Raw genomic sequence first — 15,504 nt, forward strand, 5'->3', positions numbered from 1 at the left:
TCCCATAAAAGTACTATTAGAAATTAGAATTATCATACTATACACTATCAGCAATATAGTGAAGAAATGAGACTGTGAAAAAACCCTAAGTGCTGCCGCCTACTAGGTCTTCCAGGTGGTTGTTAGGAGTCACGTTTTCTCTGCAGCTTTTAATCATTTTTTGAACTCCAGTTTTAGAAACTCTCCTTTAAATTATTTCACTATGACCTTTTGCATGCTGGTTGATTGTGTTCTATCTAATATCCTCAGGAAAATCTCCTGAAAAAGGAATAACTTTTACTTACTGGCTTTCAGGAGGTCATAGCCAGAGAATTTTTTTTAACTGTTGGTTGAATACTTGGTTGGCTACTTTAAATTGAAATATCCTTCTTTCAAAACAAGGGGACGATTTCTAATCTGCTTTAGAGGCGTTGTCTTTGAAAAATTGAATTTCAGTATTGCTGATAAAGGGGGCAAAACCAGACAGTGGATATAAATTACACTTGGATTGCCTTGAGGCTTTTCACTGAAAGTTAAAGATGAAATATTCGAGAGAATCCCTGGGTTGTTTCCATGGCGTCCATTTGTTCAATATAATTTAAAATGAGCTGTGAGGGGGCAATGCGTCCTTTAAGACCCCATTTTTCTGGGTGGCAGCTTGACCTCGGAGTCTAGGTGGAGCAAATGACAGGTTTCATTGAGCCATGGAGTGAAGAGTGATTGTAAAATAGGCTTTACACAGTCAACATGGCACAATAACGCTGATGTGAAAAGGGCTATTTTCTCATAGCGTGAAGTGGAGCCTGACAGAACTTTCCTCCTCAGATTTATTTCAAGACGCATCCCTTTGTTGAACTGGAGGTTCTGGGTTTCTAGAATCATCCATAATTTCGGGGAGTGATGCTTTTGTGAATTTTGGATTTAGGCAGTCTGAGAAGGGCATTTTGATGTTCTTCCAGTTTTGTAGCTCACCATATATTTGCTAATTTGTGTAGTTTTTAATTTTATTTACATACAGCCAAATGCAAAGGTTTGGGTACACCTCTACAGAGAACACACTTCTGCACGTTGTAATCCACAATTACCATTTATTTGCTGAATTTGACATATTGGGGAAAGAATGGAACACATTCTGGCCTGTGCAAAAGTTATGGCACTTTTACATTTGATGCTTTCATTTTATCCAGTATGTTGACTTCAACAGCTAAACAAATTATGCAGTAAAATTACAGACAAATGTCACACGTGCTACAAAAACCACACATATACAGATACGAATTTCTTGTAAATGGACATTGTTTAAAGGGAGGGGGGGTTCCCTCATTGTCCCTTGTAGTTACATTAATTACATTGTTTTTTTTTAATTGTACATATTACTATTGATTATTACTACTTAAGCAGTTTACATATTAAATTGTTTACCGATGCACATTTGGAAAAGGTTGGTTGAAGCAACATTATTATCTGCTCTTGATAACAATGTTGTGATTTACAGATATGCGTGTTTATATATAAGCTTTAGATTCAGTCCATCATTAAGCTCATCACTGGTGACCTCTACAACACTCATCATCACTTGCTCTATGAAATTCCCATTTTTCACTTTTCTATTTTTAATGTATTTATCATCCACGTGATAAACTGCACTGATTCCTCACCTGGTCAAGCACACCATGTGATACCGATAAAGTCCTTGGAGCATCTGCCAAATGCATAAATATAAATCTACAAAAGGAAAGGTGAAGATGCATATATAAGTGTGTGTCCGTCAGGCCATTTCCTAACGTGAGACATGAGTATGAGATTTTGAAATATGCATTATTGTGAAATTTTGCAACTGGTTTGATATTTCTTTTTTTTTTTTTTTATAAATGATTTATTCATTTATTTTTTTAACACGCACTCTCCATTCTTCTGTCACAGAGTTGCAGGTACGAATGTTCTACACTCAGCAAATGTTTTGTTGAGCTGGACTGAAAGTGTCTGCCACGTTTCAGGAATCGTTCCGCTCTATAAATTTTGCCGGCCTGACCTGGCACAGTGCCGTGCAACACTTGGACGGTGGTCGTCTCAGGTGGAGCTTCAGAGAATAGAGCTGCGATTAAGGCCTGACCACAGGCCCGTCTTTCACCACAGCCAGCTCTGGCATCTGTCTGCCTGTGAGGCCCGGTACTGTGAACCTGTAGTTACAAAACTGGCCAGTGAAGCTAATCACTCCACTTTACTGGAGTTATTTATTTTTTAGTTGCTTTCACTAAAAAAGGAAAAACATGGCACAGGGAAGTGAAATGTGAAGTGTGGATCAGATTCACTTTTCACACCCCTTTGCCACACCCACACCTAGATCTTTATAAATGATGAAAAATATCGAGACATTTCTCATTAAGAGACGAAGAATTCTTAATATTTCTAGTCATGTGAGCCCATTTTCTAGCTAAATGATCTCTGTTTTAAGAGAGGATGCTGAAGGAAGTCTAGAAGTAAAATTGTTAACAAACAGTGAGAAATATTAGCTATATTGTTCACATTTAAGATGCTCTCATGTTGCTAAGATAGCATTTTTACATTTTGAGTTTCTTGCCCTTCTTTGATAACATCTCAGTCAACACATTGACAAGTATGCTTTACCATTTTTAGCAAGTATGAGAAATGTGAAGAAATACAGAGATATAACTCACTTGTAAGGGGAAAGGCAAACCTGGTAAACCACCTAAACTGTCCCCACCAGATAAACAGCTTTCATCTTTGAGAGAGAGGAGAAACATCAAGCTGCTTCAGATCTGAAAACATCCACAGGTGTTTCTGTCTATCCTTCCACTGTGAGACTCAGTGAAACGCAGTGCTATGGGTCTGAAAGGACGTGTAGCTGTCAAGAAGAACCTCGCTGAGAAAAGGAGACGGACACATCAAATAAAGAAGCTGAACAACGGACTGACCACCCCAGGGTCCAGACTCAACACCACTGAATGTGTTTGATTACTTCAGAAACTAATCAACCGACGTATAAGACTGAACTTTGGAGCTTCCACTGAAAAGAATGGAAGAGGTGATTGTTGAGGATTCTGCATAATTTTCTGTGTTTTCTGTTTGTACTCAGTGACCTATTTTCCTGGAAGTAGAGTAAACGAAGGGTGGTCTCTGTCTTGGGCAGTGGAAAAGTGGAAAAATGAACACTCACAAGTGGAAATGAGGAACCAAATATATATGACATCTTGGCGATGTGTCCCAGTTGTGTGTGGACCACCAGCTGTAAAAATGAGGTGGCATTTTGAAGCTGTCATGCTTGAAAGCCACCAGCAGGGGGGACATATGCTGTTTCTCTGGTTTCTCTTGAGAAAAAAAGTTGATCATTCACAACTGAATTAAGACAAATGACTTTTAAACAGTCTATAATGATGAAGGATGGAGAGCACTTCTAGTGTCCCCTGCCTTGCTGTTCCTGTTGCTCTCTTCTGCTGTCTGCAGGGATGCACTGTAATCAGCTTGAATAGCACAGTGCAGTCTCCAGTCTTGGCGGTCAGGGTGGGTAAACTCTGGAGAGGTCAGTGTTAAGGCTCCATGACTCAGCAAAATGTGTTTATTGATTTATCAGATATTTGTTTTAATTGAACACTTATTCACATTCATTTGCACTCATTTGTTCTTATTGTTTATTTCTGTCTACATTCTTAAATATGGCTCTTCACTGAAGGACACGTTCTGTTTAGAAGGTCTAAACATTTCTTGCCTAAATGGTGAAATGGTTCTACAGATCGGGTTGTACATGGTTCTGCATCGAAGCTTTTGAAAAAAAGGTTCTGCTATTATTGCAAGCTTGACGTCCTAACAGTAGAAGATCCCTTTTTGGTGCTAGTATGCAAAGAACCGTTTAAGTATGCAAATGGATATATATATATATATATATATATATATATATATATAGAATTCATGGTTCTAAAAATAACCTTTGCCTTTACTAAAGAACCCTTAAAGGACCATATTTTTTATGCTAATGAACGCAAACAGAGCTCCGAATTCACAAAACAGTAATTCAGTCAATAAATCAGCAGTTATTATTGCATTAATATTGCATATTGCAACGTTAAATATATTGACCATAATAAAAGAAAATGATACATTGGAACCTCCTGCACATTTGGCTCGTGCGCTCGCGCGTGTCTCTAATGCCTCCTCAAAGGCTTCAAAGCCTCCACAGTGTCACAATCCTGAAACTGAAGGTTAGTGTTGGTGCCGCAGGCGTTCTTTGCTCTTTCCCACCTGTTTTAAGGAAAACCACGCCCCCGTTGACCGGGATTGGCTCGTATTTCCCCTCCTCCTGCGCTGAGATTGGCTGCTAATTCATCGGTAAAAACGTAGAGGATGAGCCCTTACGCATTTCTAGCTCACGAGGGCGGGACTTGGCCAGCCAATCCTAGCGCGGTGGGCGTGCCCGGTGTAGAAAACGGGTGGGAAAGAAAAATAACAACGCATGGTGCAGTCAGTTCGGCTGTGCGGGCAGGAGCAGAAACTTCGGCGCCCATCTTCCACTTCAGCTCCAGGGTTAGAGATGGCCGTAAAGCGGGGCGCGTGGCTGCTTTACGCGGCAGCAAACATCAGAGACGTGTATGTCAGGACGAGCCGAGCCTGAGCGCGAGCGCGATGGAGAGTCCGAGCGAGAACCCGAGCAAAGCTGCGGAGTATCTGACCGAGCTGAACAGGATCATAGAGACGCAGCAGGAGCTGCTGGCCAAACAGAGGCTCCGGATAGAGGAGCTCGAGCAGCAAGTGGCCGATCTACACAGTGAGAACGCCTGTCTGAGAGACGAGTACCAGCGGCATCTGCTCACCTGCAGGCTGCAGCACAACAGCAGCAGCGGCGGCGGCGGCGGCGGCAACGCGCTGGGGTGCATCCAGGAGAACGCAGCGCACGAAAAGTAAGAACCGCCACGCGCCAGGCATGACAAAAACGCGGGGACTCATGCTTGGGTATCAGTAGTGCACCCATGTCAGTAATGCAATTATATAGTGCAATTAAGTCAATAACGCAATTATACCAGTCTTTTAATGATGACACTTATGTCAGTAATATGCAATGATATCAATAATGTAATTCTCTCAATACTGCAAATGAACCCAGTCGCGTCAACAGTGCAAAGACATTAATGAAGTAATGCCAATCATGCAATTACATAAATGTTGCAATTAAGTCTATAATGCAGTCATATTTAGTAGTGCTGTTAAATCACAGATGCAAATAACAGTAATTCACTTAAGACCTATGTAAACAGTAAAATCATATTTATAATGCAATCATGTCAAAAGTGCAATTGTATTAATACAGCCAATATCAATCATACCGTTTGTCAATAATGCAGTCATATTAATCCAACCATCTCAACAATGCAATAATGTTAATGCAGTGATGCCAATAATACCATTATATTAATGTAATTAAGTCTATAATGCAGCCATATTAATACTGCAGTCATGTCAATAAAGCAGTGTCAAATAATGTGTATGTATATATATATATATATATATATATATATATATATATATATATATATATATACAGCCAATCATATGACTGCCACCATATCAATAAGGCAACCGGGTCAAAAGTGCAGCCATGTCAATAATTATGTCAATTTTGTGATCTTATTTAAACCAGTCATGTCAACAATTAAATAATATTTATGCAATTATGACAATAATGGAATCCTTTCAATATTGCAATCGTGCCAGTAATTCAGTCCTATCAATAATGAAATGATGCCAGAATAAATATAAAATAATGCATTGATGATAGTAAGATCTCAATGCACTTCAGTCACACGCATTCCAAATGGGCTCCTGATGTCACAGTGCATCATAGCCTCTGTCAAGCATGTACAGCCACCCCTGGAGCAAGAGAGCTGGAGTCGGAAGATGTAGTTTATTACAGTTTTGATGCAGGGGGATATTAACACACGTTTCTGGCACTTGACATCATGACTCACTGTGGGTGGTGCAATATAAGGCACCAACTCTGTGTAAGTTGGCCTAGTGCTCGTCCAGTAGCAGGCAGTTTTAGCTCTTTGTATATTTTTTGATATTAAGGATCCAGTTTCTGCATGATCCACATTTCACACAAGCATTTTAAAGCAAGCTGCTAGTCAGGCTGAATGAATTGTATCTCCAACTTTAGGGTTCCTGCTTAACCAGAAAAGTTTTGCATTCAAACAATAAAATGCTATAATGTTGTCAAATGAATATCCACACAAAATGCTTTGGTAGCACTTTACTTCAACCATGCTACATAGCACTGACATAACCATACCATAAACATGTCATGGGAGGTGTCTTACACTGTCATGACAGAGTGTCATTATAATAACACAGCGCCATTATGCCATTATTGTTCACTGTCATAACATGTAATATTGTTTGGAGGTCAACTGGAGTACATAGCAAAAACAGTATACATAAGCTGTCATAAAACGTTAGGGGGTGTGTCATTACACTGTTTTATTGTGAGCAAAATCTGTACACCTCATGACAGCTTATAACTTCTGAACAACATGTTTTTGCCGTGAATATGTCCATGTTATGCAGCATGGTTCAAGTGTAGTGTTAACCATGTGGTTCGATATTAGAATGAAAAATGACCAGCGTATTTGCAGCCATCATACCGCAGATTGGTCAGTAACTAAACTTTCAGTAAAATTCTGCCTTTGAAATTTAAGAGTGGTTTATTATAAAATGGTTCATTGTAGAGAATCGAACCATTTAATTACTGTCTCAAACCACCAGCGTACCAACAGGTCTTCTGAGTTTTTAAGGTAATATCGGTGATGGTAAAATAGTGGTAAATCTGAAAAAAATGTGTTTTCTATGGGGGCTGTTTCCTCTTACAATGTTTCTCTTACTTGCAATTACCTCTCTGTCATTAAAATGTGAAAAAAAAAACAAGAGAAAAAAAGATTTTGTGCAGTAACTTTCTGTGATCTGTCTTTTCGAGGCATTCGAACATCTGGTTCCTATCACCACCATTGTGAACACTTCTAGTAGTACTTTTCTCGAGAATGAAGCATTTCACCTCGAACTGCTCTGAATTACTTTAATTATGAAGGACATTTGAAAAATTGGAATTCCCCTATAGGTCATTGCAACACTTAGAATACATAAAAACAACAGATTCATTTCCTAAATTAGAGACTTTCCGTTTGAATTTCTCACACATCTATCATCATCTTTCATCTCCAGAGCCTTAGCACACTAAGTGCAGCTTGGAGATGATTGTGGGATGTCGGTGGAATGCAAGGAAAGCTTTGGAATTGAGGCTGGAGCTGAAGCTTGGGTTTGTAATCTGGTTCCAGCAGGTTTATCACTTCAGCAGTTCATTCCCCAATTGCTGAGTGATGACTCTGATTACAATACAATGTCTTTCATGGAGAGTCATAGTATACTAAGTCATGAACAGAGAGTAATAAGCTGTGGTTAATAAATGCACTCATTTGTCATTTTCATTTAGAGTGAGACATTTTTCACCTTGTTGAGCAACCGTGTTGGGCACGTGGGAGCAGCTAAATATCATTGCTGTGTGTTGAACACTGCATCCGTTTGACTTTGCATGACCCTGATGTGGCTTCCAGGCCAAGGTCAGTTGGTTTATGGAGCACTACTGTTGGCTGTATATAAGTATTAGATAATGTTAACAAATAACTGTTGTTCACATAGAATATGAACAAGTAATTTGTCGGGTAATTTTTGCATATCATGTATATGTGTATGCATGTGTATGTAACACAATCTTATGAGTGAAGTCATGTCAGTCATGCAATACAATCAGATCATTATTCCAGTTTTCTCATAATGCTGTATAGTTGGGAATGCAATCATATTAAATGGATATCCTTGCCTAAAACTAACATTTCATATGTTATGTTATATTCTGTATTGCAGCATTGCATCTCTATTTTGCATCCTTTTTGCATTTTGTCCAAGTTCTCTACAAAACCCAGCATGCCTTGCTGTATTACATATATACTTCATACTACCATTGGGAATTACTGTATGGACCAGTCATGATATTTGGCTTCCTAGCAAAAACATTAGCTATCTGGATTCCTTCTGCATTATAGTTTTTCAAAAGATCCTCCCACCTTCAAGATACATCATCAGATGGGGCTTTTCCTAGTTTTTAATTGGACAGGCCTACTGTGACACCACTGTGGGAGACGAGTAAGCATGTTTACAACAGGTGTAGCAATGGTAACATTTTAAATTTTTGCTGATGTGCCCCTTTAATAATATAGTTATATTAATTAAGCCATGTCAGTAAAGCAGTCATATCAATATTGCATCATGTGCACCTTCTAATAAATGTTTAAGTTTGCGTTCAGAGCTAAAACACTCAAGAAAAGCCTCTTTATGGCATTTTTTTGGTATTTACATCACAACTTGCTTGAAATAAAGTAGATATCTATTGTAGTCTTTCTGTATGTATGCAGAGCATAATATTCCTGTGGTAATGAAACTTGCTCTTTTCTGCTGTGCTATCCCTTTGGGACTGAGTGGCTGTATCTGCAGAGCCTCAATTAGTATGCAGGCTGTAGACAAATGGCTGTAAACACTATCTTAAATCTCTGACCTGCACACTGCCACTAGCCTGCAAGCTGATAGGTTCTCCTCGCCTTCATTTCTGTACAGGCTTTATAATCTTTAGCATAAAGACTGATCATGTTCATTTTGGTGTTGTACTCTTGCTTTTAAGGGTTTTTGAATGAAACTTCATCATTACATAGTTCCCACTGCTGTATTCAGTGTAGAACCGTGACTTCAGTTTGTGCTATAAATGTCAAAATTTGGTCCAAAAAATAATGAAACCTTTATGATAATGCTAATTTCTGCTAGTACCTCTATGGGATTTCCAATAGTACGTTTGACTCATGGTACATATAAACATTTTTGGCTGTTCTATGTGAAGCACAGACATGTGAAGCTCAGAAATTGGGAGCTTGTAACAGACATTGACATATACTTTATCTTGTATATATCAGTTTTACGTTCACTCTTTTAGCAAAGAATCCTGACGAAGAGCTGTTGCTGCCATTTTCCATTTCTAGCAACTCACTGAAACTTGGCTAGGCTGCCGCTCTTATTTTCTATAACATCTAGAGTGACTTTTTCCCCCACAAAATTTGTCCTACTATTGCAAATCAAACCTGATTTCAGTTGATTCCACTATCACTTCCTAATGATGTTACTGGTTAGTCTATCACATTAGGTCTTCAGCCCTGCTCCTGAAGGCCTAAACAATTGGAGAGTCTGCTTGGCTGTATCTACCTAGATGCCAAAGGGAAAAATATAGTGATTGGACAGTTTTTCCTTGTGCATTTCAAGTATTTTAACCCATTTGTTTCCAACCAAAACGTAACAGTGAAATAAAAGTATTACTATAATACTTGCAGAGTTTAAATATAATAAGCATGGTTTTACCTTTGAATAAAAATGAGCAAAAAATTACATACATGCATTTTTTAGTACTCTGAAATCCTCAGGCCTTCTCTGATGGCCTAGAAGACCCTAAGGGTTCCCCTCTAGCTGTATTCCTTTCGCGTCTTGTACAGCATACTATTTCTGTATGTGTAACAGTGTTGCATGGAAGCCAAGAAAAGTAATATTTGCTTAACTACTAATCAATTATTCATTGCTTGGATTCATTGGATATTTTAATAATTGTTTAAAAACGTGGATTTCACAGGCCTCTTGATTTTATTGCAATAGAGATTAATTTGCTTAAACGTTGTGCTGAGTGACCAGTGGTATTGATTTCACAGTAATATTGATTTTTGGTGGTATTGACTGAACAGGGTATTCAGCAGGGTTTGTGAGTTAGTTTTCTAGCATAGCAGCTCTCAGAAAGCGTGGGTTCATTCATGATATTAATGCTAACTGAAGACTGAATAGCCTCCGAGACCATGGTGTCATGATATCTTTGGAAAATGTTAATACTGCCCAGCATGTCTTATACATTATTAGTCTTATACGTTCTTATACCACTCTTATACACTCTTATACCACCTCTCTGATGATGGAGGCCCTGGGCAGTAGGGCTGTCCCTGCATGACCAGGTCCTTTTTCTGGTAGAATTAAACTTGAGGTGCAGCGTGAACGAGCATAAAAAGTGCTTTTAAGCCATGAAATATTGATAGATGCTATGGCATACTAGAACCTCCTTTAGATAATAGGAGAGAAGTTAAGTGAAAATAATTCATTTACTCCACTAAAATGTATCTCATAGGCTGCTGGCTCAAATGTAGAAGTCGTCAAATTTGAAGCCTATGGACAGCCAGCCAGATTATGAAGGTATCACCTGAATGGAAGATTTGTATATTACTGAGTGTGAGTTTTAGTTGATCAGTGGATATTAGATACAGATGTTTGTAGTTTTATTAATATATTTTACCACAAAATCTAGTTTTGTACCTCAGTCATTTATGGCTGTGAGTCCAAGAAGACATACTAATTGTTCTTGCTCTTTCTGGGTGGGTAGGATTGTCCTCCCTCCTCTCCCACTGCAATGCTAGCCAAATGTTTGCAGAGGTAACAGAATTAGCAGTTAGCATGTTGAGTTGTTACATTAGGCGTAGTTTGAAAAGATGTGGTAGCTTCAGGTGGAGAAAACACATGCTAGCCTTCTCTCACCAGCTTGGTAGCATCTTGTGAGACCTAGCTCATGACAAATTTAAGCCTTAAAGAGGGCTGTGACCGTTTTTAGCTATGTGGTGTCTTTTTGTCCATTTTTGTAAATCACAGTATGTCAGTGTCAGAAGCCAGAAGTATGCTAACTGTGTCAGAAGCCAGAAGTATGCTAACGCTGTTGCTAACTGTGTTTGGATGTTATATAAAAAAGAAGAGAGGGAACTCATTAGTGTCCTTCAAGTTAATTCACCCACTCTCATGCTACCCACACTCCAGTCAAAATACTACTCTAATTAAACATAGTCTTGACTTTTTTTAGCCAGTGTGCAGCAGTGAGACCCCCGTTCTATTATTTAGCCATTAAGTACAAGCCATTCATTTTTAGTGTGTCCACTCTATGCCTTTATGACAGCATATGTTCTTTTCAGGAGACCCACTTTCAGTTTTTCAAAGAAATCTGCAGGAATATTTCTCCACACCTCCAAAGTTCAGTCTTAGAAGTTGGTTTAGCATTTGCTGCTTTTAATGGTCCAGGTAATTCCAAACACATTTAATGATGTGGCGCTCTGTGCTCTGAGGTGGTCAGTCCATTGTTCTAAGAACTCCAGAAGCTTGATTTGCAACGGTTCTTTTTTTTTTGTCAATTTCATGCCCGTAGTGTTGAGTTGTCTTTCAGATCTGAAACAGCTTGATTATCTCCTCTCTCTCAAAGATGAAAGCTTTATGTGCTGTTTATCTGTTCAGGAAGATAAAACCATGCTTATTGTATTTAAGCTCTAAAAGTAATACTTTTATTTATTTGTTAAACTTTGGTTGGAAACAAATGGGTTAAAATACTTAAAATGCCCAAGGAATAATTGTCCAGGGACATGTTTGGTGGCCTATCAGACATTTCAGGTGGTTGTTAACAAACCCATTTTCACAGCTTTTAACAGCTTTTTGAACTCCAGTTTAGGAAAATGGATTTTTAATTTATTTTCCATTATATCTCTCAATCTTTGTATAGGTTTTATGTCGGATATCCTCAGAAATATCTCATGAGTGACTTGTACTCAATGGCCATTTTGATTTTGGCTTGTCGCTGTATATAATAATAAACAGATATGTCATCACTGCATAATCTATATTTCCTTCCTGTCATGGTAGTCAGGTTTTTACAATGTGTGCTTTCAGAAACCCGATTTCTTTCTTTAGCTGAACTTGTGCTGGCGCTCAAACCGGCTCGTTACTGTGATTCTTGGTTACAAAGCGTTTTCTATCTTGGAAGTCACCGGAGTGTAGAGCACCAAAAATAGTTCAGCTAAGCCATCACGCAGGAATGTGTTTGGGTTCCCTGATGGAGGAGATAAGACAATGTAGCTACCATCTGCTCCAGGATCCGTGTCATGCCCTCGATTCTGGCCTTTTGATGTTGTTTTGACTGAATTTCCTCTGAGATGCTGGAAATCATTCAAAGCTTTAATTGATATAAAGTTTTTAAACGCATGTCTTAACTGACACTTTGCAAGAAGTGATGAGAAAACAATGCTGTGACATATCCACTTCAGATGAATTCACATTTTTGAATATCATGTCATGCAACGTGTTGATTCATAAATTGTCCCCTGAAGACAGTTATAACTGAATAACGAGCTGCAGTTGGTGAGCTGGCCTCTGGATGTACTGGCAAAGCCCAGGAGGATGGCTAATTACAGGGTTGATGAGGGCTTTTAACTCCATCAGATTGCAGTTCTTGTAAAGGTTCCTCAGAGGAGTTTGGAAGGAAGGAAATGGCCATATTTGAAAAGTCTTCATAGCTGTTTGTTTGAGAAGCTTTTCTTTTTATTTGATGTACTGTGGTAAATGTGGCAGGCCAGTTGTATTCTTTAGAAAGTGTTATAGGCACTTACTTTTGAGAAATATGGGTAGTTATTAAACTGTCATAGTCAAACACAGCTCTTTTGGGACCATGCATGTATTCAGTACAGTTAGCAGACCTGCTCATCACAATTTCTTCTAAAACAGAGACTCTACTCTTTTTAGAAGGCTTTAAGGATTTGATTAGTTCCACTGCTCTACGGCCCAATGCTGGAAAGGTTTGGGCAGGGTGACCTTGCTAAGTGTTCATGTGCAGCTCCTCCAGAGTGTCCCATTCTATTGGTCAGTGCTTTTCTATGGCGATTATACAAGCTCTGCAATGGGTGGCACTTAAAGTAGCTGAATTCACTAATTAGAAAGGGTGTCTAAGTACTTTGGACATATTGTGTATATACGTACATGTACACTTGCGCTTCAGTGGCAGCAAGAAAGTCCCTGACCAGCACCAACCTAATCACGAAACACAGGGAGGGGGTAACATGAGAGAACACCGCATTCAAGGAAGGTAGACTCTTCTAAACACTAGTTAACTCCAAAGCCCACCCTCAGACACAATTTACACCGAGCAACACAACCACACTGATAACAACATCAGCAGCAACAGCAACTGTTACAGTCACTTTCTAAACTGGGAGTGTGGCAGCTCTCTACAGCCACTCTGCATGGTCACACCCTCTGAGCCCCTCCCAGCATAAACCATGTTTTTTTTATTTTTTATTGTGTATTCCAGATCATACTGCAGTTGTGTATTCCAATCGCACTGTAGTTGGGTTGTTTTGATTAAGTAAAAATAACACCAACATACAGATAACTGACAAAATTAAACTTTTATTTATTTAAAATCAGTTTTTTGGCAAAGGCAGATGGCAGACTCCAATGGTCATTTCATGCTTCAGAGTTAGCTATGTCATGAAAACAAGTTTCTTTTAAGTGCAATATTTAACATTCATTAGCATAAAGAAGGCAGGTAAAATGCTAAAAATTGCAACTAAACCAGCCCATTAATGGTCAATATTTAACATCTATACCAGACCTTGGAAAATCCTGAGGCTGAATCTCAAATGGCTCACTGTTCCCTGTGTAGTGCTCTATGTGAGTTATGAAATTTTGGTTTTCACCCCCAAATATTGTACAAAAATCAAAAGTGGTTCCCTGTTAGACACACTGTGCTCTGTTTAGATGCAGTAGCTGTTATTTTAAGGCCTGTATCCTGCACTTTGTAGGGAGAAGGGAGTCGTTTGAGATTCTGCATACAACAGTTCATGGCAGTGCTGCATCACCTGACCCTAATACTGCATGCTGATTTGCTGAAAGAATTTATCTGGTTCTGCTGGAGAACAGTGCTGGTGCTTGACCGTTTCTGCTGTTAAGCATGTAATTGCAAAGCCGTGGCAATGGACAATAATGGCTTTTGTGACAATTATATTTAGTGTTCAGAATGTGCTGTGTGTTGAGAATAACTCACCACAGTCAGCTCAGGATGGCGTTTTTTGCAAATTAAAACTTTTAGTGTTATTATTATTATTGTTGTTGTTGTCCAGTTAATATAAGACTTGGCCTGTGGTCAGAAAGATGTCTCTTTATTAAAGAAATGTTTGGATGCACATTGTACAAGTTATTTATAGTAAGTCAGACAACTTTTTAATTCAGCTGTAAACCCTGAACAGGTATAGTAGCAATGGCAATATGCTGCAATGGACTGTTAGGTAAATGTAGAAGGTAGGTGTGATGTAGGCCTAATGTTTTTTATACTCTGTGATGCACAATTATGTCAAAAATAACATCTAAACAAAAAGAATACACAATCAGACGTCAGTCTGCGATATGCAGGACGTAGTGAACTAAACAGACCCACACATTGTTTCAGCCAGACTGTCTAGAACTGCACTGTGCGATACCACCTGCTTCAGCTGCTTCTATTTTCAGGAGCTGGAAATTCTATTTTAGTAATAGTTCTAGAACATGTTTGTCCTTGCTCTGACATGATGAAGGATTTGTAGTTGCCTGTGCTTTGATATTGGAGCGATGATGATGGGAACCTCTGATCTAGTACAGTTTTAAAATGCACTCATTTATTTTTAGCACTTGCTGTGCTTGGAACAAAAAAACAGGAGAACCTCTTGCTAAATATGATCTGGATGGGTTCTGAACAGACATGCCTGACTTAATGAGAAGGTTGGACAAGACTTCGTTTTGAGAATAAGGTCATTCACATACATTGGCCACTGAGGTTTCAGTATTGTTGACCATGTGGTATTATAAGACTCTTTTAGAGCCGTTTGTTTATTGTTGAGTTTATTCAATGTTTTTTTGTGTGTGTGTTTCTTCTAAATGAGCAAAATTAAATGCTGGAAAAGGACTCAAGAGTGTATGCATGTGTGTATGTATGTATGTATTTGTATACTTATTATGTCTTACATTGTCACAGTATCCCTATACTGGCTCTGCCCACTCAGGTTCCTTCTCATCCTGGCACTGCCCATTTGTCCTTTGTTACACCTGTGTCCTGTTTGTTTGTACTGTTTGCACCTGTGTCTCGTCAGCCCTACATATATATATATATATATATATATATATATATATATATATATATATATATATATATATATATATATATGAGCAGAAGGGATTTGATTGATTTTATTACACCACTAAGAGTTCTTTATTTTTGTAACTGAGATTTTGTAATTGAGAAGTCTAAAGAACCTTGAAATAACCTCCAAATAATGTCAATGTTCTAAGAGGAACAAAACTTAGAACCTTTATATTATATGAAGGTTCTTTAAGCCTTTAAAGGGATCTTCACACTCACAAATCTCATCCAAACAAGGTTCTTCAGGGTGCCAAAAATGGCGCAAAGCCTGAGTTCCCCCAACGGACGATAGTGACGTGAGTAACGGGAGTGACGGCGGGAGGAGGAGGAGGAGGAGGACGATGATTGTCCCGGCAAGGAGCAAGTCCCGAGCTCCGCCACCTGGGCCCCGCCACCGGTTATGCGAGGCC

The 15,504-nt window shown here is 38.8% G+C and overlaps 1 protein-coding gene across 2 annotated transcripts in view; it reads left to right on the forward strand.

The window, feature by feature from the left end:
* Positions 1-4,456: 4,456 nt before the first annotated feature.
* LOC108427785 (IQ motif and SEC7 domain-containing protein 1-like) overlaps positions 4,457-15,504 on the forward strand; it is a 192,281-nt gene continuing 181,233 nt past the window's right edge. The window contains exon 1 of one of the 2 annotated variants that reach the window (XM_037541617.1): positions 4,457-4,892. In XM_037541617.1, the coding sequence (XP_037397514.1) occupies positions 4,618-4,892 (275 nt within the window). In that variant the 5' untranslated portion in view covers positions 4,457-4,617. The remainder of the gene's footprint in view (positions 4,893-15,504) is intronic. The other variant, XM_037541615.1, reaches the window with a different exon arrangement.

This window comes from Pygocentrus nattereri, chromosome 9, assembly GCF_015220715.1.
Source record: "Pygocentrus nattereri isolate fPygNat1 chromosome 9, fPygNat1.pri, whole genome shotgun sequence".
Classification (NCBI taxonomy): domain Eukaryota; kingdom Metazoa; phylum Chordata; class Actinopteri; order Characiformes; family Serrasalmidae; genus Pygocentrus; species Pygocentrus nattereri.